Source organism: Ammospiza nelsoni, chromosome 17, assembly GCF_027579445.1.
Source record: "Ammospiza nelsoni isolate bAmmNel1 chromosome 17, bAmmNel1.pri, whole genome shotgun sequence".
Lineage (NCBI taxonomy): Eukaryota > Metazoa > Chordata > Aves > Passeriformes > Passerellidae > Ammospiza > Ammospiza nelsoni.
Window position 1 is genome coordinate 11975102 of NC_080649.1, and position 26344 is coordinate 12001445.

The 26344-nt window shown below is 37.6% G+C and overlaps 1 protein-coding gene across 13 annotated transcripts in view; it reads right to left on the bottom strand.

Annotated features, from left to right (window-relative positions):
• Positions 1-26344, bottom strand: part of RBFOX1 (RNA binding fox-1 homolog 1) — a 1162992-nt gene that overhangs the window by 38979 nt on the left and 1097669 nt on the right. For 11 of the 13 annotated variants that reach the window (XM_059484829.1, XM_059484819.1, XM_059484826.1 and 8 more), the window contains 3 exons: positions 26029-26109; positions 8887-9019; positions 227-266 (listed from right to left, as the gene is read on the bottom strand). In XM_059484829.1, coding sequence (XP_059340812.1) covers positions 227-266; positions 8887-9019; positions 26029-26109 — 254 coding nt within the window. The remainder of the gene's footprint in view (positions 1-226; positions 267-8886; positions 9020-26028; positions 26110-26344) is intronic. The other 2 variants (XM_059484825.1, XM_059484824.1) reach the window with 1 other exon arrangement.

The window sequence follows — 26344 nt, forward strand, 5'->3', positions numbered from 1 at the left end:
TTTTGCATTCATTCAGCATTTGATTGAAGAGTTAATTCAGCTCCACTGAACAATGATAGATGTAATGAACAGAAAGGTCTTCCAATGTGAGAGATATTCTTCTCAATTCTTTCTGACAGGCAAGGGATGGTAAATAGACAAAACAGAGTCAAGCTAGGCAGCAAACTTGTAAAAAGAATGACTCTGGTAATGTACAAGGACAGCATGCACATCAATGAATACTTACATAAATGTCTGCACCATAAAATCCATCCTGGTATACAACACTGCAAGGGTGCACACACAAAGAAAAACATCCATATTAGTGCATTTCCACATGCAAATGCCACCAACCCCTGCACAGCTGAGGTTAGTCTCTCGCAAGAACAGAGGGAAGGGGGTAGGAAGGCACTCTTCACATTGGTTAAGGAGGTTGGTAGTAATTATCAGAAGTGAACCTGTACCAAATACATCATCTTATCAAGTATGCCAAATGCTTGATCAATGGTAAAGCATGGCAGGATTGAAAGACTTTTTATAAAGTCTGGGGGCTTTTTTTCTTCTCCTGTTTTTAGTTTTAAGAAGCCACATATTGACAGCGTTTTTTCTTTGCTATAAAATTTTCAGTGGGCCAATCCTACAACCAGTTTAAAAACCCTTGCAAAAACGTAACTCTTGAAGCACTGCCTTCTCATCCTGCAGGTCTGCTAACCCTCTGAAATAAAGGGTTGCTTCTCATTGCTTAGATGGCAAACAAAACATAGCCTAAGCTGAAATGGTGAGAGGAGGGGGTGAAATAATTACACTGGTGGTGTTCTACCCACTGGGTCAAATCTCAATATCCAGTCTACACAGAGGTCAGAGAACCCACAGGTACTGCATGGTTAGTTCAATGCACATTACCAATAATGACAACTGATCTATTGAGAATTTCAGGGTGCTATGCTTTTGGGGAAAAAAAAATAATTATAACTTTTCCTACTTGAGCATTTTACAGCTTTGGTAAGCATGCCAGACTTTCTGAGCTCCCCTGTTTTGGTTGGTTGGATACATTACTACTGCTTCTCTCAAAAAAATGTGGTAACATTGCTGTTACCAGCTCACCCAGAAATGGTCACATTTCAGCTCAGATCAATCATCAGTGTAAACAGGGGAAAATTCTAAACCCTCCAGGATAAAAGACACAGTATGACAGAGACAGCTTAAATGATTATACTGAATAAAACTCCAACTGCGTAACAGTGGCCTAACAATTACACCCATTAGGTCATTCCTGCAATTTTACATCCATTTGGCAATTCTGCAACTTGAAATATGTATTTCCCATATCAGAATCAACCCAAGCTCTTTCAGGGGATAAATAAGTGAGTTATTAAAATAATAGGGATTTTTTTTTTTGCAACAATATTTTCAATTTAGGAATACTATTATCTAGGAATAATAGTTATTACCAAGTTGCTAACCTAAGCCATTTTGCAATTCCAACAAGAATGTTGATGTCAGAAATATAATTGACCTATTGAAGTCAATGACCAAACCCCACAGGGCTGAGCTGGTATGGGTGTAAGTTTGAATCACTTGAGAAAATCATAAATATGCATACATGCACACAAGGACATGTATAAAACCACACCGATGATAAAAGTTTGCTATGGAATAATACCAGGTGAAAACTCAGCTCCACTTAAATCAGAGTGTGTGCCATTTGTTTCAATAGGGTCAGACCTTTACTCATATATTTTTCTATTTATTATGTCTGCAGAGCAAAATATGCAAAACCTGGTCTACACTGGCAGCTTTCAGAGAGTTTGTTACACTGCAGCACACCTTTATTTTGGTTAGGGTACACTGATTATTTTAAAACACTCCGTGTTTTACTTCACCTGTTTGCACATAAGGAATAAAGCATTCCACACGACTGTCAGGTAGGAGCACACAACCATGGACAGCATGAGGGACTTGGATGAGATGACACACAAAAAATACTGAGTTTACTGAGACCCCACAGCCCCAGCCCTTGGGTGCTCACATCCCTGTGGCCCTCCTGCTGGAGATGGGGAACAAGCTGAGGGAAGGTGGTTTAGGTCCTACCTCTGTTTGTAATGATCTAACTGCATTTCTATAGCAAATTAAATTCATTTTCCAAGTCAAGTCTGTTTTGCCCATGATGGCAATTGACAAGAAATGTCCCTGTCTTTATCTCAACCCAGGAGCTTTTCCATCCTCCTTTTGTTGTCATCCTATTGCAGGGGTTCCTGTGATAAGGTTGTCTCCTTATCACAACAGTTCCATACCTTCTTGGTGTTTCTCACGGACAGCTCATCACAGCACTGACTCTTTCCCCTTCCCAAAGCAGCCACTGACTCCAGTTCCCTTCCCACCCAGCCACCCCACTCTTTTATAGCATCTGCTGCTCATTGCTTACAGCTGTGGCCTGGTAAAGTCAGGCCTGTTCCTGATCTTTGCTAATTGGCCCAGCTGCAGCTCCTTAGGGGTGAGATTCCTTTCTACACTAGCTTTATTTTCTTATATTCTATCCCCCTACATCCTTTCTCCCCTCTGCTGTTGAGAGGAGGAAGGAGAGCACAACAGGGTGAGGTTCTGGCAGCTGAGACAAACCCACCCCTGCACATTCAAACATCCCACTCTCCACTGCTATTAAACGTTGCTATTCAGAAAATAATGCTTCTGAGATCATATCTGTCAGAAAAGGAAACTTTTTTCTTTCTCTTCTTGGTGATCTGTGGATACACAGCAAAGATGAAAAGGGGCTGATAAATTTTTCATTCCTAAGTGAAGCTGGTTGTAATCTTGGACAGGGTCATTCATCCACCCCAGTCTTCCTTCCAGTCATGTACAGACAAGCTTATTTTGGGTTCTAAATGAAACCACTTCATAAACACTATGCTGAAAAATGTACCCATCACTAAAATGAGACATATATGCATAACTCCATCATTAGGCATGGCCAATATTAAGATGAAGTGACAGAATCAGGCAAATGAGTATAACAGTCCCAAGCAGGACTTTCACTACAAAAAAAAAAATCAGCTGATTTTATCTTATTTCCTCTCTGTGATCTTGCATTATGACAGTGATATTTAATAAAAACCCTTCTGCTTCTCCTGAAGTTTGAGGAAAAGTAATTCTTCACACTTTCATAGAGTTTTCAGAGAATATCTCCTCTATTTAGAGTCTGTGTAATTTTTTGATTCCTGATCGAATCTTGCTACTAGAGTCAAATGTATTTTCTAACAGCTGCTTTCATCAGAAGTACAAAGTGTAAGCCACCAAAAACTGTTTTGCTTTTCCTTCCTTTAGTATATAAATTTCTAACGTTTTTTTTTTAATTATTATTATTAATTTTGTTTAATTTGCTCTGCTTTTCACTCCTTTTTCTTTCTCTGAGTCTCTAGGCAGAAAACAAAGGGGGTGTCTTGAGCATGGGAAGAGACTGAAGGTATCACACAGGGACCCATCTTACAACAGCTCCTTTTACACTTTATATTAAAAAAAATTATCCTGGTAAGCAGGTAAGTCAATTGCTCCTTGTAAAACAACACAGGGTTTTTAAAGAGCCACATTACTGAAATCTGAGTTACTTCACCCAAGGAATAGTGTTAATGTGCTTCCTGAAGGAGTTAAAAAGAACAAATTTGGGGGATTTGTTCAGTCGTATTCTATTATTTTATTGTGCTAAGGAAAACTCAGAGAAGTGAGAGAAATCTTGATTTAATAGGAAAATGTGCATCTAAATATCAACATACGTGGCAATAATTTTCTGAAATTATCTTTATCTAAATAGGGAACTCTTTTGTCATCAGATATTATACATCTGACTTTCATGGGTTTAGTCCCTTTATTTAAGGAGCTCTGCATGTCTTATTATCACTTTTTGTACCTATATTAACACGAACTCTCTAGTAGTTTAGACTCCACCTTTACAACATCCTGGGAGAACTACATCTGTCTTCATTATAATTTTTCTGGCCTCATCTTTCAAAAGGATTGAGTTGAATAATCTATCAATGACATGAAAAGACAGCCCTGGATTGCACAAAGCTTAGCTGAGAAACTTCCCAGCAGCTGAGGATCCATGGTCCTCACCCCACACATCCTGCCCAGGGCAGCACACCCAGCCTGGGTGTGGATTCAAGGAAAAAAAGGGCAGCACATCCCTGATCTCCTTCCTGGGCACAGCAACGCTCACAGCTCACCACTGCCTCTCCAGCTATACAAAAGCAGCTGAGGAACAGCAATTCTCTGTTTTCTGGTTGCTGGGAGGGTCACCCTCCATGTCCTGCACTAACCAGCTCCTGGTCTGGAAATCACCTTTAATGTTAACCCTTTATCTGGGGCCTCCATGAGATAAATGAGAGAAGAGATGCAGCTACAGCATTATCAAACCAAAGTCCTTTGGTATAATAAACCAGCCTCACTTAAACCAAAGACAGAACTAAAGCAACTCTTTTCCACACTCTAATAACAGAGCTTTAAGTACTCTAAACATCAAACTAAAACTCTTGTAAGAGGCAGTTTCGACTCTTTAGAATGTTCTCTAATTCCAGTTTCTTGCCTTTCCAGTTTCTGCCATGGAAAAGTTACATTTTCTGCTCTGTGATATTGACTGAGGGCATTGCTGCAGAGAACAAAGCTGCAGACATGAATCAATATATGCTGGCAAAACCCATTTTTTGTTCCAACAATCGCACATATGCAGAGTCCAAAGTAAGAGGAAGTTTATGTGAGCCCAAGGAAATAGAGTGGGAAAAACCCGTAGCAACCTGAGTAGATGTAGTAACTCATACTAATGTTCTTAAATTTAGAATGCAGAGTAAGAAAATGAAGCTGTATTTTCATTTTGAATCAGTGAGCAAGTAGCACTTGAGAATGTTTATTTTAACAAGAGGAACAGTTTCTGAATAGCCTCTGTTATTTCTCCTCCACACTCCCCACAAATTCGCAATTCTATTTAGGGTTGGGTTTGTTTTTTGGGGTTTTTTTTAACTTTTCAAAGATAAAAAAGCATATTGCTCTTCCCTGCTTTCCCAGGAAAGACAGCAGAGGAGGAGATACAGACTGCAAGCTAATTCTCTGTTAGCTCCATCAGAGCTGAAAGGAGCAGAGAGGGAATGTGAAGACAAAGTCACCCCACACTAAACTTGTGAGAATTTAAAGCAAAGGATGATGAAGCAGAAAGGCTCCTCAGCAGTTTCACTACTCCTGCTATCTACTAGTGCTCTACTACCAGATATACCATGACTCTGGGTTTTCTTGACAACAAATTAAAGATCTCAGATCTCTTGTTTCCATCTCTTGCTGCACCATTTTGAGGTTAAGCTCCCTATGCAGTGCAGATTTCCAAACTCTAAATTTTAGTTTCAGTATTCTCACACAAACCAAGCTTTACTCCCCATTTCAGTGTCAGGGGGGTTTATGATACTTACATTAATTATATGTACTTGTAAGTAAACTGCACATTCTCATATTTCAAGGCATTAGAGGTGATGCCACAGATGCTAAAAGTGAAGTACTTTCTGTGAGCTAATAAACAAGGTGCTATCTCAAGGAATTGTGAAATGTCTCGCTCAAAAGTGAAGGATCCATTAATTACTGGGGTAGTTCCATGTATCTCATGAACAGAAATTCCATTTTTAAATTACACATTTTAAAGCACACGTGTTAATCTTTGATTTATAAGAAAATAATGGCCTTAAATATGGTTATACCCAGAAATTTCCCTGGGTTCCAGCAAAGCCTGGCTGCTTCTCCCCAGTAAGTGGGAGGCACAGCAGAAGACACCTTTCAACAGGAACCATCATAACTCATCCTGCCACAGACCTAGAGGCAGATCAAGGACTAAGGTTAATGAAATAAAAGAAAATTAAAGGAGGTAATTGCAATGTTCAGCTTTATATTTTGCAACTACACGTAGGTTCTTTCTTGAAATATTTTCTAATTAAACATTGATGGATTTTAATGCAAATTTATTATTAAAATTATAGCTTTCATTATAGAAAATGTGTTTTTTATTTAATGACTGAAAATACTTAAGTATAAAACTGTTTACTTGGCTGTAAGGCTGGGTGCCTTCCTTGAGTGAAAAATAATAAATTGCTACTAAATTGATTGCATAACAGCATTCAAAACTTACTCTATTTTTCTTATCAACAAATGATATTCCAAGTTATTTGCTTCCTTTCCTAAGCTGATTCATTCTCTGTGATGTCTTTACTATCTTAATAATTTTCCTTGACTTCTATTCACGTTGTGACCAAAACCCACATTCTCATAAATTATATTCATTGATCCAAGATTTTTTTCTGACGGAAATTCCTTATTGCTTCTTTGATGGGTCATGGGATAGAATAGGTGAGCAGAGAACAAAGAATCACTCAGCAATTCCATGTTACACTCTTGTACCAGTGAAGATACCAACATGAGATCTAATATGCCAGGCCAAAGAAATTATGGGAAAACAAAGCTTTATTACCCCAGCTGTGGATCAGGGCAACAGAGATATGTATAATTTCTGTACTGAATTACAGCATGTTGTAATTCAGTGCAGAAATTATGTATAATTATATATATATATATATAATATCTGTATGAATTACAAAATGGGCAATTCAGAAAGCAGGGCCTTATTGGGAAGCACAGGTAGACGGAAAAATTTAAATATCTGAACCAAGACCTACATGATTAAGACAGGGCTTAGTAATTGAAACCTTTTGCAGTGTCAAATTATGTTTGGTGGCAAGGTGATCCCTAGATTAGCAAGGGTTCCTGACAGACAACTGAAAACCATCAGAGCAAGAAGATGGGACCTGTGACAAGGCAGGGCTCCCTCTGCAGAACCTTTGCAATGACCTGCAACAGAGTTCTCTGTGCTCACACATCTAACTTACTGCTAAAGGTGCTGGCAATAAGCAGTACAATTACATGGGGATACACATGTGCTACTCTTGGAAATGGAATTCATGCTGCTGAGTCACTGAACTAATTATAATAATGTGTATACCACCACACACATATACACATAGAGCACCCACATGTGGCCTCTTAAATTAAGGCAAATTTAAGTTACTTACTCAGCAGAAAGTATTTACTCATTTTGCAAATACTAACCAAAAAGTACTGTCCAATTCAAAAACTATCACACACAGCTGGTAATCATTTTTGTATATACCTTTATGACTTTGTATTTAACTAAAGTGTGATGTCATCATGAAACTGATGACATCATTATCTCACTATATATTGCACTCTATGTTCAAATTTAAGAACTTGCTTTTAAACAAGGTAGAGTTGGAGAGTCCACTTTCTTTAGGTGCTGAATCCATTTGGTAGCTGAGGAATTATGATTGAAAATCTGAATGCAGGGCATTCTAACTTGTTTACATCTTTGCCATGTGCAAACGCCTGCACTGACGGAGAGTATGGCAGCAGAAGAATAACTTTGGAAGGACACCATCCTTGCCCAAAGGTAATTCAGGCAAACTTCAGAAAAGTGTATTCCTTCAGTAGTGGTAATACTGTTTTTCTTAATAAACTACACAAAACACTCAAATAAACCAACAGAATACACTTTTACAAAATAACCTGATTATGTGGCATGATTTTTACATTAGTTTTTAGAATGTCTCATTTCTTTGAGATAATAACTGCCCAATGTGACAGCATGGTCAAACTGCCTATATAAATAAATCCCTGAAAACTCAGGCCAAAGGCTGACTGATGAGATTAGCAAATTTGTCAGGAAAAAGATGCTCCTTTTGGCTTAATAGAAGCAAGGTTTACTGGGAAATTGTGGGAACTGGTGCAGGGCACCCATCACCTACTGGAATGGAGCAAGGGGACAGGGATTGTGTGGGCAGCTTCTGCACAAGGGGATATCACCAGTGGGAGCCAAGGAGCTGCTGAACAGGATTTCAGTGGGGGCAGGGAGAGAAACAGAGACAGAGAGAGGGATCACCTTCTCTCACTGCCTGTGCCAACCCTTCCTGACCCCATCCCAGAAAGATCCAACAGCTCTACAAAGAGGTAGTGGCACATCAAGTTTTTATGACAAAATACTACTCCAGCCTAGGATCCGCTAAGTTTTCTGATTTTACAGATTTCCTAATTTCTTGACAGCTGAACATCTTTTGCTAATGTTATTAGGGTTTTTGTGTTTCATGCAGCATACAAAGCCTTTCTGTGTCAGCTTTTACAGAGCGACAGGAAAAACTGTTTATTCTTTCTTTCCCCCAAAAATATACATAAAACCCAAACTATCTGCTGAAATAAAAAAGATTATAGAATTACTAGAAATTAATGCTATAAATTCCTCTCCTTGTTTCCTTAGTTTACTATTTGCTTTTAGTAAATGCAGGTCACTGACAGCAAAACCTTAAGGCATTATTTAAGCAAAAGTATACAAAAGCCATGGCCCTGCGAGGAGCACCCCAGATTTCTATCATGGCAAAGATGGCAACTAGAAAAACGAAGCAAACTGCAATAAAAAAATATATATTTAAAAAAAAAAATCCAGCACTAAGCCTTCAGGTGCAGAGACAACTTCCAGCAGGCCATTTGAAGGAAAAAAGAAGTTAACTCGATCCAACCTCCTTAATAACCAGATGTTTGCAATCATCAAAAAATATACCTTTAGCCGAAACAATCTCCCCGTTCCGGAGCGTTCCGTTTGCGGGAGCATTTACATAACAATATGTGACATCTGAAATGCTTAAGGCCACCAAGCATGGCAGTACAAATTACAGTCATTTTTCAAGCCTTGCTGTGCGAGGCGCCGGTGCCGGGCAGGCACGACCCGCGTGCAGCAGGGCTGGGAACGGTGCCCAGGCTCCTGGATCCATGCTGAGCCAGAGGTGAGCGGGAGAATTTCAGAATTTCAGAGCTCCTTACCCGCCGTAGGCTGGGATGGGAGGAGGGGGAGCTGCTGCTCGGAACGTGTTGTACACCGTGCGACCCCGGCCTCGTAGGTGGGCACCTCTGTACGCGGCGGCTGCGGTCGCAGCAGGGTAGGGAAATCCTGGCACTGCAGAGGGAAACAAAAACAACAACAGGGATTAGTGAGAAGAGCAATTCTAGAATTGTGATGGTGTAAAGGCTCGCCTGTAGCTGGACAAGGGGGTGGCCAAAGTCTTTTAGCTAGTCTTTTCACACAAATCTCTGCCTGCAAAGAGCAGTAAACTGGGAATTTGGATGGCAGTGCCACATTCTGGAGCAATTCTGTGTGACTGTGTTCACAGGGGTCCGAGGATGAGGGAAGAGACGAGGATCTGACTCCATGTTTCAGAAGGCTTGATTTATTATTTTATGTTATATATTATATTAAAACTATACTAAAAGAATAGAAGAAAGGATTTCATCAGAAGGCTGGCTAAGAATAGAAAAAGAAAGAATGATAACAAAAGCTTCTATCTCAGACAGAGAGTCTGAGCCAGCTGACTGTGATTGGCTATTAATTAGAAACAACCACATGAGACCAATCAAAGATCCACCTGTTGCATTACACAGCAGCAGATAATCATTGTTTACATTTTGGTTTTGAGACCTCTCAGCTTCTCAGGAGGAAAAATCCTAAGGAAAGGATTTTTGATAAAAGATGTCTGTGACAATTCTGGAGTCGTGATGGTGTAAAAGCTTTCCCATAGCTGGACGAGGGAGTTGCCAAAGTGTTTTAGCTCGTCCTTTCACACAAATCTCTGCCTGCAAAGAGCAGGCAGCAAACTGGGAATTTGGAGGGCAGTGCCATTTAAGGCCCTGAGTTTCTCAGAGGACACTAATGAAAGGAGTGTTGACTGGTTCAGCCAACACTACTACCAGGAGACTCCCGAGGTCCAAGTTCAGGCTCAAATTTTTAATGTCAGAGATATTTGCATCACATTATTGGATCTGTCTTCTAAATTCAGCCCTGTTTTGAGTAGGGGTGAGACATTAGAGACTCAGGTGACCTCAATTCATCTAAATTATACAGTGATTTTGCCAACTGAGCAGAGCTTTGCTGTTGTTCAAGAGCTGGATTATTAACCAGCTCTTAACTGTGTAATAACTCAAAGAGTTTTTCATCTCTTGTCTCATTTTTTTGGCGGCTGCACCATGTACATAACAGTACCTTTCAGTTCTTCAAAGGCAAGAGTTGTATATCAGAACACCTCTGAATCCATATAGTGTTCAGATGAAATAGAAATAATTTAACCATATAACAAAGAAATTAATTCAGACATTTTTATATTTTCATTGAATCTGTGAACATTAATTACCATTCCATGTGACACTTTAAATATTTTAATCAGAAATTGAACAGTAATACAGTATTAGAGGCTTTTCTTTTGTATAACTTCCCTCTTGATAACTTTCTAATTGAAAAAAGAATAATAAAATTCCAAAACAAAAAACAAAACTTCACACTTTGCTTTCTCTGGCAGTTTTTTAAGCAGTGCTTCATTACTTCATTTCTCCTTCGTACATATATTGTGTGTCAATGTAAGAACAGGCATTTCTTGAATGAATTCATCAGTGAGACAAGTTAAAATCAAATCCAGCTCTGTTGGCATCAGGTTGCATCAAATGTACTTCACTGTGTTTAATTTATTTTTTTTTCAGTTATGTAAATAATGAAATGAAACAAATATTGCTTAGCAAAGCCCTAATATAAAGCAAACAAATGGAAATACTGCTGTACAAAAATTTTCAAATCTGAAATATTAATTGATTTCAATCCTCATTTAGCATCAAATTTTAAAAGTTGAATTTGAAAAAAGAAAATGAAAATTTCACAACTTTAGGTCTTGTGAAGGTAAATACTGTAATTATGGTGATTTCTCTATTACTGCCTTACTGCTGTGGCTTTGGGACTTTGCTAGGTCCTTCTTTCTGACAAAAAGGTTACACAGTAATTCTGCAAAGATTTACATGCCTGTGATACAACATAAACCAACCTTATGGCAATGCAAATAAATTAGGTATATATTAGAAAGTGCAAATACCATATGTTATAAGGAATATAAAAGGAATTTATAAATCAAAAAGATGAAGGTGAAGAACTTAATATTCTGTTGATAACTTTGCAAGCAACTGCATTTAAGAAGGCTTAAAGGAATTGTACTAGAAAACATTTCTTTTAAGGAAGAACAACATATACATCATGTATGTGAAATTTGGATGCTCTAAGTATTTTTGCATATTCAACAAGACTATTGACCAGTGTAAATAGAGTAGTGACAGAGTTATGACCTACTGCTGAAACCATGTAACTTCTGTCCTTTCCCTTTCCAAATATACAGCCTTGTATAAAAACTAATACCAGAAAGGAAAATGCAAAATACAGTTTTACATAATGTTCAAAGAGCGACAGACTACACTACCTACTCGACTCCTTCCAGTCTAACAAGTTTGCTTTACTTTCTTCATCTGGGTTTTGTTCTTTTGCAGTTACAGGTATTGGCCTGGATGGAGAACCAATCTAATCCAGGGCAGTTATCATTGTGTAAAATTAATGTTCAGCTGCCTGCCTTAGGAAAAAATCACTCCTTTCCAACTAAGAGGCATTGCTAGAAGTAAGTTCTCCAATAAATTTATTGCTAATTTGTGTCTTAGAAAGGAAAATGCAACTAACTAAATAAAAAAAGAATGAACCCAACACAGCAGTGCTCAGAAGAGTTTGCTTAAGTAAATAGGTGGAAATGGATTTGAGAGAATGTCCAGGCAAAACTGCTAACTGAAATGATGGACATGTTAAATGATAAAGTCTAGCCTTTAGAGAGACTCCTAAATTGCCAAAATCAAGAGACATTTTACTGAGCTAAGTGGCAATTACAAAACAAAACAAACAAACAAAAAAAACCAGACAACCTTAAAACTTCTTCACCTGCATCTGTAGTTTTCTAACTATTGATAGAAAACACACTTTCACAAGAAGAACAGAAGTGATAGAGAAAATCCAGCTAACTCAAAACCAGCCTAAGCTCCAGCAATGTAAGATATGTAACACCACTGTGGGCTTGCAAGACATGGTCTGGAAGTCCTGCCCAGAGTTCTGTTCCAGTAATTAATTCTTTGTAATGAACATCTATGTTAGGCAATATTTACAGCATTTGTTCTTTTAGGGTCCTAAGCAATAATTAAAACCGACTGAAATTGTGGGGAGACACCCAGGAAATGCCTCTGTGAAAGAACCCCCAATGTGGTTTTTGAGCATTTTTTCCTTTGAATTGTGCCATTCAGCCCAGCTTTCACACAGACGTATCCAGATACATATTTTGCAACAATTGAGCATTAATTCTAAATTCTCTTTATTCTTCATGGCAGTCACACCTTGGAAAGAATTACAAGGAGGGTCACTGATCTCAAATCTTTGACAGTGAATACTTTCCACAAATAAATGCCACTGGAAAAGCAGAGGTGCCCCACCAACAAATGAGTCAAAAATAACTTTAAAAATTTTTATTATTATTATTATTATTATTATTATTATTATTATTATTATATTTTAATGAGAAAGAAGGCTTTCTCTAAACAAAACAGAAAAAGGAAGAAAACAGAGATAGCAGGGAAAGTCATTTAGTCCATAAGAGTTTACCAAATCCAAAACCTGCAAGGAAGGCTCAGCAGTCATAGGAGATGCTAAGAAAAGAGAGTGATGGTTTCTTTATAATTTTCAAAGTATCTGCAATTGAAAGGATGAGTTTGAATGAGAAGCCTGAAGTAATGTAATTGTTTCACTATGCTTGCCTTACATTGCTCTCTTAATGAAATGTCTAAAGTAAAGCAGAGCACGAAAAACCTACAGAAGCAATTAGTGGAAGGCAGAGCAGTGAGGTGCAGCTCTGTCAGGAAGAGGATCAGACATGACGGAAACTAAACCTGGGACTAAGAGTGGCACTGCACTTAGAATCAAGTGAGGTCTAACAGTTGAGTTTATTAATAACAGATTGATATCAATCCCAAAAATTGATTTGGGTTCATCTAAAAATCAGAGTATCTGAAAACACACTTTCTATTGTCATGTAGTAATATTAGACATTGAGATTGGAGGTAAAGGAATCAACAGGTTTTGTTGCCCTGGATTTGTGTTCAGAAAAAAACCCATAATGTTCCTTCAGCCCAGCTGAGAAATTAGATGGGTAGGAATATGTAATAACCACAGAATTTATTTTGCTACCAACTTTTTAATATCCTTACCCCAAAATAACCAGCAGAAGTGGCAGCATTAGAACACAACTGAAGAATGGACTTCATAAAAAGAACTTTATGAAAAGGGTTGTCCCATCAGGAAGCATTAAATGCTATTAAACAGTCCCAAAAGTAAGGAAGATAGTAGCCAGGAGGGGTAGAGGTTTTAATGACTTACAGTTTGTAGGTCAACCTTCCTTTGTGCCTCAGTGCCAAGCTGCTGAAACCCAGTCAGTGAAAATGCTATTTATAAGGGGCTTGAAAATGTGTTTGACTCTCAGCAGGGAAGCATCTGAGCCCACTTGTGAGCAAAAGTAGCTTAAATTCATCAAAGTAATTTGATGACTGGAATTCTTCTGATCTGTGACTGAGAAAAGGCAGATTTCTCCAAATGCATGTTGATGATAGGAGGTGATAACACGAGGTTGTAAAAAGAAAGGCTTTTCTAAAGACAATACATCATCAAACATCAAGCCATAAAAAACAATTTACATTTTCATCTAATGGCCCCATCCATTCTATAGATATTCACTCTGCTATTCAAATATGAATGAGACTACAACCACAAAACTCAGTTCCTGCAGTCACTCAGCAATTTAATTTTTCAAGTTAAAAAAATCAGAGTATAAATAATATGCTGTGGAAATCCTTGGCTTTCCTTAATATAATTATCCAATATCATACAAAACATCCACTACAGCCTAAATGAAGTTGTTTTAAGAACATTATGCTGGTAAGATTTCTTCTTTACACTTGTTTGTTCTATTTTTATACTTAGGGGGATACAATTTTAAAATGTATTATTACAATTAATATTGTCTACAAAGTTTTATCTTCTTACACTTTGTAAATGTGGAATCACTGTCACTTCAGTGAACTTCATTTTAGATCTCAAACATGAAATATGGCCAGCACACTGCCACATTTAAACAAATAAAAAGGCCTTTGGAGTCACAGTAGTGTATCAGCAAAATTTAGATAACTAATCATTTTATAGAATAAGCAAATATGAGCATAAGGAAGAAAAACTTAATCTTTTAGTTCACAAATGAAATTTAATCAAATCTTAATTTTTCCCTGAAGATGTAATATAAGCATTTGTTTTACTAATCTTTTATTAAATGAACACGACAGGGAGGTGCACTTTGTAGGCACCATATCTCAACAAGGCCTGGGAAAACAAAGACTGAAGGAACAATGAAAAGCTTGAGTTTCCAAGAAGAGGAATATAACCTGGCAAAAAAATACTTAAGGTTATACACTGCGTATTAAAGTTTTAAAGCTTTGGGATAGATGAAAGAGCAGCAGATGCAAAAGACAACAGGGGGCAGATTTTGTATCAAAGCCATAAAAATATACAGCCACTTTAATGGGCAATTATTCTTCACATTTGTGCTGCGGTTTGAATTTGTATGAGGGTGCCATATGCCCCAAGAAAGGTGTGCCATCAAAATGGATGAGCAGATCTACCTCTCATCACTCCTAATCTCTCCTCCTCTGCACAGAGTAGCGGGTCATCTGCCACCAAGAGTTTGAAAATGTTTGATGGGGAAGAATTTTAATGTTCCGTCGCGTTGGAATCGGTTTGTCGCTAATTTACTGCGGCGCGGTTTAACTGCTGGAGAGACAGGGAGACACGTTCACATCATCCCCATAGTTCAGGAGGATCCCCGTTGAGGAAACACAATAAATTAAAAACAAAGAGATGTAATGGGTAGCATGCTGAGAAAGGCTAAGCAGAATAATCTATATGATATTATCTGAGATTTCAGGAACGGAATCAGCAGTTTATCCCAATGTGGGCTGTGTTCTCCCTCCACTGTAATAGTAATAAGTATTATTAAGTGGCATTCTTTGAATGAATTATAAACACTGGGCTAAAGAGGATTTGTGCATTTAAATACACAGACCAAAGCACACTGCAAGCAAAATGAAAGCCCTGTTAATACAGATTTTAACATAAAAAGGCATTTATATTATATATAAATATATGTGCATACACACACTTCAAATTGAGGATAAAAAAATTTTTAGAAAGTTCACAGTTTTTAAAATTACAGGCTGAAAATACATTTCTTATCCTGTCACTGTTGTGAGATGATTTTTCCTAGGATCTAGTTGAGAATTAACTGCGTTCAAAATAAATTTCCCATATACATCAAACACAGTCACAACTGGTCACTTCTATTTCTTTCTTTCACAAGCTATTTATTTTTTGAACCATACTTAAAATTACAGACCAATTGTTTCCTTACCATTGTAAAAAAAAATACATGCCAGTATTACACACTGTTGTTTAGGAATAAATAAACCTGCATTTTGGAGAAACCCCTACTTATAGGACATTCTCATTTGAAATGCATTAAAAAGGAAAACAAAAATCTCTAATTAATGTACAAGTCTAATCACCATCCTCCACATGGAAGAGTAATTTTTCACTGTTCATTTGCTCTGTGTAATCTCAAAACTGACATAACAGAAAAGCAATGGCCTATAAATCTGCTCTCATTTGTTTCTTTAATATTCATATTCCATTGAACTACAGCTGCTTGTTGCTGCAGTCTATTACAACATGCAAAACTGTCGATAAAAATATTATGAAAGGCAAGATGTGTTTCTTCATGGCTCTGTGTGCCATTTATTTGGAAAAAAATAACAACAAATGACTCATGGATTGTCCCTTAGTTTGCTGCACGCTGGGCGATTAGTGATTAATTACCTTGCTGCAAATTGACATGGCACAAGGAAATTGACACAGCTCTGATTAATTAACTTTTTTATGCAAGACAGTTACTTACAAAACACTGCACACTGTAATTGAATCCCTTTACACAACACTACTGCATTAAGTTTCCTGTCAAATCCAAATTAGCACCAAATTTCACATAAACGTGGTGAAACTTTTTATACTGAGGTATATGTAAATATTTCCAGAAAGGGGGCAGAAAACTGCTTTAAAATATTGTTTTCAAATATTTCCACCTCAGACATGGGAAGAACTAGATTTTTAGATTATTTCATACCAAGCTATAATAAAATGCACACAAACAAAACCATAAACTAAATACTTGAGTAAAAAGCAACCTACTATTTATTCCAATGTTAAATTATAGGAAGACACTTAACTGTTTGAACAAAATTTCATCTGCTTATCTTAAAGTTGTTTTCAGATCTAATTGATCTGTTATCTCAATGACTTTAATACATTGACTTCCTTGTAATTATTTTAAGTCTAGATGGAACTATTATTTTTGTTTCATCTCTTCTCATGTACCAATAAACAATCCATTGTTGGTTTCTCTGGAAATGGCTACCATGGCATGCCATTAATTTATAACCTTCTGAGCCAAACCTTGACGCCCAAGCCTGGAAACTCTCTCATCTTCCTGCCTAAGCTTTTTCCATGTGAGGATGGCTGGTCATTGGCACAGCTGCCCAGAGGGGCTGTAGGATCTCCATCCTTGGAGATGTTCCCAAGCTGTTGGAGTGTGGTCCTGGAGAGTCTCCCCAGGCTTTGCTGCCGCAGCAGGGGTGGACAATTTGTTCTCCAGGGTGCCCTCCAACCTCAGCCACTCAGAATTGGCCATTTGGTGATTCTGTGGTTATCAGAAATTCCCTTACACCTCGCCCTTCTTTAACTGGATTGCATATGCAGCCACTTGACATCACTCTAAGACATCAAGGGGTTTCCAAGAATAAGCAGAAGAAAATAGAGAAGGTGAAGAGATACAAAGGAACAGGTAAGATGGTTGAGAACTCTTTTTGTAAAGCTATGTAATGACACCAACCTACCTCTCTGAGTCTAAAAAAACTATAACTGGTGGTGAAATTACTTATGATGTACTTAAAATCAAAATAAGTACTGCATAGTTGAAATTGCAAATAGTTGAGGTACAAAGAATAGTTGGCTTTTCACAAAGGAAACAACTAAAACAGAGGGAAAAGCTCAGGAGGTAAAAAAGCACCCAGGCCATAAAGGAAAAAAACAGTAGAGATCAGAGAAGACAGGTTTGATCTTAAATTAAAGAACAATCTTCAAATATAGATGATCAAAGTGATCAATATCTTGTCTGGTGTTCCCAGTTATTGGACAGCTCTAAGTTTCAAGCAAATGGAAAAAATCCCCTGTGTCTGACAAAGCACCACTTCCAAGACAAAGAAAAAAGGTTGTGGAAAGCTGGATGAAGAGTAGCACTGCTATAAAGAGATGACAAAATTTAGTAATTTGAATGTTTATGAAAGTCAATTATATAGTGACAAGAAATACTGTTTAGATGACACAAGGATTCCTAAAGCTCAAGAGAATTGTTAAACCGTAAAAAGAACACTGTCAGAATGCACTGGGAACAAGTTAGGCAGAAAGTAATAGAGGAAAAACCCAGCTGTTAACCTAATCCAAACCATAAAGGAAAAATTGTCAAAACAAAGAATTGCACCCGCAAAGTCATACTGATACGAAAAATGTTAATTCCTAAAAAGCACTTATTATTTGTGAAAGTCAGGCTGAATTTTGCTGTACACAGCACAGTTCCAAGAGCCATGATTCAATGACAACCATCACAAAACAGAGTGACACTAAGGTGTGCCTTTGTTTGAAAGCAGATCTTACAGGCTAAGCTGAAAAGCACAAAATTAAGAGTTTGCTGTCTGACAGACAGGATGATTTGAGATGTACCACAATCAGCACTGTGGGTCTGGTACTAAAAATGAGTGACACCAGCAGAGAGGATGCAGAGCCAGGGAAGGAGGGACCCAGGACTGTTCTCAAAGGGCTCTGATGTACAATTGCGTCTCAGAACGCAATGCAAGATAATACTGAATGCAATTCTCACTATGTAAACAAAATGTACATAGTAACAGTAATTAGTACAGGTAATTCTCACTATTTACTGCATTCTGAGAAGAGGAAGTCCAAACAGTCCTCTTGCCCTAAATCACAGTCACCAGCGCTGCCAGCGGCCAAGGGCAGTGTGTCCACCAAAAGCAGAGCACCAGGGGAAGGCACCTGAGCTCCCTTGGGCACACACAGATTTTATTACTGGAACTAAAAGACAGAGATATTCTCCATCATTTACTACATTTCCAGCTATCTCCCACTACCCACATGTAGGGTTGTGTATAAGTGGTAAAAAGTCAGTGACAGAATTCAGGATGTGTCTCTCCAAAATTCGTGCTAGTTTAGACACACTGCTCCGGCACAAAACAGACCAACAGAAGAATGAGGGCAAACAGCAAGGCCCTGAAAAATTCATTTTTGGGAGTGAATTAAAAGCCACGTTTACAGGTTTTAGACATAATGTATTTTAGTGATGACTTATAAGGAAGTAATCATTTAAAATATGAATAGACAGGAGGGAAAAAGAGAGTTATCCTGAAAATTGTTGCAAAAAGGCAATGTATACTGACACAAAGCACCAAAAATGCTGTAGGAAGAATTTCAGGCCGTGCTACCAAAACATTTTTTAAATTAAAAAAACAAACAAAAAAACCCAAACAAAAACCCCCAAAACAAACCCCAAAACCAAACAACCAAAACAAACAAACCAACCACAAAAAAAACCCCAAAGAGGTCACTTTGCAGTTAAAAACAGGATACTTAAATCAAGAATGTAAGGCTATGCATATGGATATAGTTTTATTTATTTTTTAAATTTTGGAATATATTTATCTTACTTGAACATCAATGGTGTTGTCCTGCATCATAACAAGGCCCAAGACAGTGGGATAGAAGAGAGTATAAAAACCTTCTAAAGACATTTCAACATGAGATGACATCAACATTTCTCTACACTTCTGTTCACCAGGGAGGGAATTAAGGAAAGCCATTCCCTTCCTACTTACTATTGGTATCTTCTTTATTTAAGCTTTCACTTAAATAAAGAACACAAATATTCAACACACAAAAGGGAAGGGCAATCGGAACATTATTCCTGGTCACTACTGGGTGATCCTCTTCATAAATAAAGGCAATTAATTCAGGAAGCAAATCAAAAGATAGTTTGACCCCTAAATGTTCAATAATAAGATTTTTGTGGCGTGGAAATCATTAATGAGATTGCTTCTCTCACATTTCCCTTTGGCAGGATTTTTGTACCCTCAGTCAGGAACTGCAGCCCTACAATGGTTAATTTGGTTAATTAATGGCCCAATCAGAGTCTCCTTTGCAGGGCGCTCTTCCTGTTTCCTATAAAGCAATAAGAAGCAGACAAAACCACCAAGGTGTAGATATAGTGCACTGATATATATTTCATTGGTGATGAACTGACTTCCCATCCCAACTTAGATCAAGAGAAAACAGACCAATTAAAAATTTAGTTTGCAGAACCTTTCTACATTCAATTCAGAAATACTGAAGCTCTGGCAAATTATTTATACCACATGAATACTCATTTTTTTTAAACTGCTCCTGACCCATATTCTAATTCAAAATGGCAAGCCTGCCAAACAGTTAAATGAAGAAAAACTACAACAATAAAATCAGAGCAAATGAATCACTGATGTCAGTGCAATATATGTCCATTCAGATTGAATGAGGTCAGTCATGATTGACACACAAAACCCAGAGGAGGATTCACCCAGTGCCAGGAGCAACCACCCTTCAGCTGCTTGGAGTGGCAGCACACTGCCGTCATTACAGGATAATTTTCAGGTAATTACAGGTGTGCAACAGATTAAACATGACAAAATCAACAGAATCAAAGTTTCCAAACCAAATGCTTCCACTAATGATTTGGCTCAGAAGCACACTTTGAATCACCTTTCGAGAATTTCTATTTTCCCTGTGTAATTTTCTTGGTATTGAAAATATCCCAGAACATAATAGAAATGTCAAAGGTCTTCCTTCAATCCATTAGTAACGCCACAGGAAAATAAAACCTGCAATGTCTTCACTGAAACAGGCAAGATGAAAATAGTTCCATACAGCATTTTTTAGGTGGTTTACTAATATTCCTAAGCCAAGTAACCTATTTCTAAAAGCAAGGACATACTGCATAGACAAGCTTGACTTAATTTTCATTTCTGTAGGAATGAGTCCACAAAAAATCCTACAGCTGGATGTGCTCTTTATAAACATAAAATGTATATTTATGATTTTCCCTGTTTATTCTGTAAGATCCTGAACCATCCTCAATCTATGAATTAAAACAAAACACCCACAGGAAAAAACAATCTTTTTTAAAAACTAGGACATATGTCTGCTATATGTAAGTATTTCAATATAGAAAAAAAATCCTACATCATGTAATTAATACTTTATGCTTGTGCCATAGATTTCCTTCTCTCCTATCACACAATGCACAGAATAATAAGAATATTGGGTTAATTTTGGGACACTTCTAATGTCTGCTCTGAATGAAGTGTGTTTTCCTTGCTTTTAAAAAAACCCCAAAACTTTTGCATTTAAAATATTTCCTGTCAAAAATATTACAGGACCAAAGGTTTCCAGGGAATTTTCCAAGAGAACTGCCTTCCCACCTTTCAAAAACATCTCATCTTTGCCTTGTTGTTTCCTGGTGGCTCATAAGCTAAAATCCCAGGGCAAGATAGTTTATTGTTTTAATATCTGTCTGACGCAAAGCAAAAGGATCCTCTGGTGAGTGCTTATCTGTCATATGTACTTCTGTGAAAGGAATATCAAGATAAATAAGATGTTCTAGGGCATATCATGGGATTATGAGCTTGGCACTCACTGAATTCTGTTTAAAAATAGTTGAACAATAAATAAAATAAAAAAAATCCCCATCTACACTGATATTTTGAGGATGTGAGCTTGAAGAGCATTGGGTTTTAAATATTTTAATTATAGGGGTTTATGCTATTTTCAGTATGAATAGAAAACGACCACTCCAGTTCATAAATGGGACAAACAAGATGAGAGGAAATAATATTCATAATTTAAACAGTTAAAACAATAAAATTCTATTCTAATGGTACAATGGACTGTGAACTTACTTAGTATTAATTAAACTCAGTGTAATGGCATTTTCTATATTGAAATGAATAACCAGTGATCTGGAAATTCATTTAGACCATTAGGTTAATTACAGAAAGCAATGGAAGTTTTATCAGACAATTACAATTAAAGAACACGAACAATGTGGGACAGATTTATAAGCATTTGTACCACCTCAATCATTTTTGCTGAATTCCACCACCACTTCTTCCAAAACTGTAATCAATATATCAATTAAAAAATGGGCCATCAACTTCACTTGCCCTTGAATATGATAAAATAAAACGAATTAATATTGGATTTTGCATTTTCATATTTTTCTTCTTTTAATTCTATCACTTGACTGCAGTATGAAAGATTTATTTAGGAGCTGATAAGCAGGCTTACTGAAGATGAAACAGCTCTAATATTTAGGAAATCTAAGCCAAAATTGACTTCAGTTTAAAATGTACTCATTGAAGTCAAGGCAAAATTCACTTTTATGGGCATGCTACACATGTGGGAAATAGAGATGTTCATCTGCACATCATTCTGAACAAAGGCATGGAGAAACTTAAAATATTTTATCATAAATGTAAGCTACCCATGTAGCTAACAGTAAAGGATCCCTTCAATGTATGCTCAGAAAAATCCACTAGTATCTACACTCAATAACTCGAGTATCTTAATGCTTACTTGGAGCAAAAATAAAGTCTAAAAGTTTCAGAGATCAAAGTGCTGATTTAGAGAGTAAAAAAAATATTTCGCTGCCTTTGAACTTCCCGTTAACTTTGAAATTCCATCTCTCTCATTGCCCTCCACAGGGCCTGGGTAGGGACAACTGGACATTGCTGAGGGACGGGATGCACAGCTGGAAGGGACGCACAGCTGGAAAGGGGGATGCACAGCTGGAGGGAGGATGCACAGCTGGAAAGGGGGATGCACAGCTGGAATCTGCTGCCTCACCACACCAGTGAGGGCTGGTGAGCCCAGGAGTGCTGCGAGCCACCCCAGAGCATGAAATTTCTACTAGAAATGCATCTCCTCTTCCATGCCCTGCCACCAAGGACAGGGACATTATCAGGGGACAGAGCCAGGCACACACTGGGAAGAAAAGGGACAATAAATATGACTTGCAACCAGAGAGGTTTCCACTGCCCGGACATTCAGTCATTGGAACAGGTGATCCCCTGAAATTGTGCAATCTCCATCATTAGAGGTGTTCTGGTGCAAGCAAGTTCTTCCAACCTGAATAACTTGACAATTCTACAATTTCATATCTTCCTTCTTGCCCATGCTTTGGCTCTCATGAGCTCCCACTTCATTCACATTTTCAGGCACTTTTACATTATAGAAAAATTGGGGAAAATATGCATAAAACAGTTTCTAAAAGTTCTTGCAATAAATTCAGATTTGTATTTTTGTCTCTTTGATCCATACATACCCAGCTGTGTTACTGCCCTTGGCAGAACAGTGATAAAGACATTCAGGGACAGAACTTATATTTTTCTTCTTTTGAATCTTTCTTTTGTCCAGCAAGGTCTTAATTTTCTCATGGATCCTACTCACGTGTGGCTTCAATTTGGAAAAGTTCCAAAACCATCCTTGACACATTTCTTATTTATCAATAGATACAAATTTCTTCAGGATTTTAAAATTCCTTGTGAAAATAACTATTCTAAAGAATGAGGGTAAAAAGAGACTGTCAGTTATGAGCAGCCAAATTGCTTCATTTATTTTCAGGGAGATATCCTAGACCTCTAGGAAGATTCCAGTGAGTGCTGACTCACTGGGATTTGGGGAACTCCAATCATTCCTGGCTGGATAGATTGGATTCTGCATTATGCCGATGATGAAGGATTTAATTGAAATCTCTTGTATCAGTTCCGCCCTGGAGATGCCAAAACTGAATTCTGTTGTATCAGTTCTGCCCTGGAGATGCCAGTCCTGTGGGAATCGACAGCAACCAAGGTTTTCTGCCTGGATTTCTTGCCCATGGTTGTCACAGGACCTGCCCAGCCCAGGGATAGGAGCACATTGGCATGCTGAAACTCTGCTTTCTTCATAAAAAATTATCTATTCCAACAATAGGTGTGCAAATAAAAAACTGATCCAGGTCCCATCTTCTCCTTCAGCATAAGAGAACAGATGAGGCATGAGAGACTATTGCTGCTGATTTGTTCCACTGCTTGCAGAAGAAACAGCTCATTTCTTTCTGTATTACGTGAAGGGCCAGAAGTGATGGAAGGAAGCAGAGCCATGTTTCCACCTCGTGACATATTCAGAGGTGTAACTAATCATTGTGCTGGGAAATGTATAGCGTGATACATAAAATATATCCTGGAGAAGTAAAATATCAGAAGGGAAAGAGTAGCTCCAGGAATTGCAGTTTGCTTTCTGGAGAGCCAGTGGCTGAAAGTGCTCAGAGCCATCAGAGGCTACCAGTGGCCAGTACAACTACAAACCAACAAGTTCAGTGAGAAACCAAGGCAGCCAAATTGAGAAAAATACATCTTTCAACCATATTCCAGCCCTTCATGCCTTATAACTCAGGAGCAAAAGATAAACAGTCAAGTTAGACAACACTTTGAAAAATATAAAGTATCCTCTTCCAAAATATCTGAAAACTCCTAAATGCCATTAGCACTCTGTGAAATTCAAGTGTCTTAGATGGCTTTTGAAAAATCCCAGCAGACTCTTTCCCTTCTGTTAAAACAATTACAAACTGAAAACCTCTTAATTCTTCCATTGTAAGTGGTTGTAAAATATCACAGTTACAATATCAGCAGTAACAGAATAAACGATTAACAAATTATTCAAAAAGGAAGGCTGAGATATTGTTGTCTACATGGAATGATAATAGTACAAGTGTTCATCTCCTAGACACTAATGTTGACTTATCAGTTATAATTTCAATATTACAAATGTGCACTAAAATGGAATATAGAAGATCTTTAAACTAATAAAAGAAATGAGACGAAAGTCAACCTTCATTTCTATTCACTATTTCTGGGGGAATTTCCTATAGAAATGAAGCTATTTTACATCTTTATTGAAAGTTTTGTAATAAGGAGGAATAAAAACCTAATTACAATATTCAGTAATTGTAGTAATTTTGTGTTATTAGGAGTTGTGACCCTGTAGGGGAAACTGCATTTTGGCAAGAGGAAATTCTACACATAATAAAGGAAAAATCATTACTTGCCAACTCACAGATCCAACAAAAGTGTAATAATTTCTAATGCAAGGGCTACCAGCAATGCCTGTTATGAAACTGTGTATTCCACATTGCCCAGTGGGAGACAGATAGGCAAAGCTTGTTTATTTATGTATTTGGCATAATTGAACACAAACAGGTGTTTGTTAGGATATCATTATTCAAGGAGCACCACTGCAAAATAAGATTTTTCAACAGGACTGACTCAGGAGACACAAAGGAAACAGTGAACTCCAGAGCTCAGCTTGCTCACAGGGTCTCTTTGGGGAATCAATATTAGTGAAAATATCATCTGATGGAAACAACTATCCCAGAAATAAATTCCTGGGATACCACTCAGTGAGACAATAGGAGCAACAGGGTGAACTTAGGGAAAGCTTTCAAAGAAGACCAAATTTCAGAAAATTATAACAAACACTCTTCTCTAAAAAGAGGCTCCTAATAGTGAGATGAGTAAAATGTTTGGATCATTTTCCAGGAAAACAATTGTCAGTCAAAAAGGAGTGCACTAAAGCTTTCCAAAAGGGAGCATTATTTTAAACTGTAAGTATTTCATATCTCTGTGTAAAAAATTTGTAAAAAATCCCCACTGCTAAGGAAAGGTGACATATGAGAAAATATTCTTGGAGCACCTGGAAGAAAATGCAGACTTCAGTGACAATTTAATTTGCACTTGAAAACACTTGATGCATTTGGTTAGTTCACTATGCATTTGTAGGCTCCAGACTCCTCATTTAAAGGGGATCCCATATGAATCCTGGAAAAGCAGCACCTCTAGGGATGCCTTTGATAATGTTTGACATAAAAGAATGACACGACTGTAGAGATGATCACTGTGGAACTCTTTTGTCCTGATTCCTAGGTTTAATTTAAAAAAATAATTATTTTAGCAGTCTAGATAAGATCTAAGAGAGTAGAATTGCATTCTAGATTGAATACAATCTTCATAAAGAGCATATCTGATAATGCTGTTAAATCAGACCATGTATTTTCTTTACAATGAACACAGAGCCAGGGCTGCTGCAAGCAGCAGTTACTGCTCCTGCATTCAGCTCCAGGTTTCTCACCCCACTAGAGGCCAGAATGAGAATCAGTGGTAACACCAATCCAGCCTAAAACACTCTCAGAAAAGGTTTCTGCTCAGAATTTCAGAGGACATGTCTCTACTCCAAAGTTTTGTACAGCAAAATGGCTGATGGCAGCATCCACCATGTCAGCTTGTCTCTGTTCTTTATACTAGAGCAGCTTTTTATGCCTCAAAATACCCCCTTTCATACAGACCGCTCCTTTTGTAAAAAAAGATTTCATATCTAATTCCTGACCCAATCAAATGGTGGCATAGCAACAGATGTTTTCTGTATTAAATCACAATTGTGAGCAGGACAGAAGAAGCATAACATCTTCTACACAAAATGCAGAGCACACAGCAGTACTGGATTGCAAAAACTGTCACTGTTATTGCAGAACTTTTGACCATTTCTATACAATATTGCAATATAGGCATTTTTTTCCTTTTTTTAAAATAGAATATACTTTGAGAATAAAGATGCAACTTAAAACACTGAATTATCTGTTGACATGACTTACATATGTTTATAAACACCACATTTACCTTAAAAAGAGCTGTTGGGAAAGTTGACATTTTTAGGGGGGCTTAATTCACATTAATGTGCTTTTGTCACAAAAACAGAACAAGAAACGAGCCATAACACTAGCTTACTTGTGGATGTGTATACTAGTGAACTGGGGGCACTGTACACGGGAGATCCCTCCTGGTTTGCCTGGCACAGCAGCACCCTGCCTACAAGAAAGAGAGAGAGAGTGGTATCTGGTTTTGGAACACTTTAACTGAACCTCAGTTTTTCATCCCAAAACACAAATCAAGGCACAACCGGAACGGCGCACTGAAACTGAACCGGGGGCGCTTTTTGCGCTTTTTTCTTAAAAAAAAACAAAACAAAAAAAAAAAAAAAAGAAAAAAAAAGAAAAAAAAAAAAAGGAAAGAAGCTCTTTTTCTGCTTTGATTTCAAAGCAGC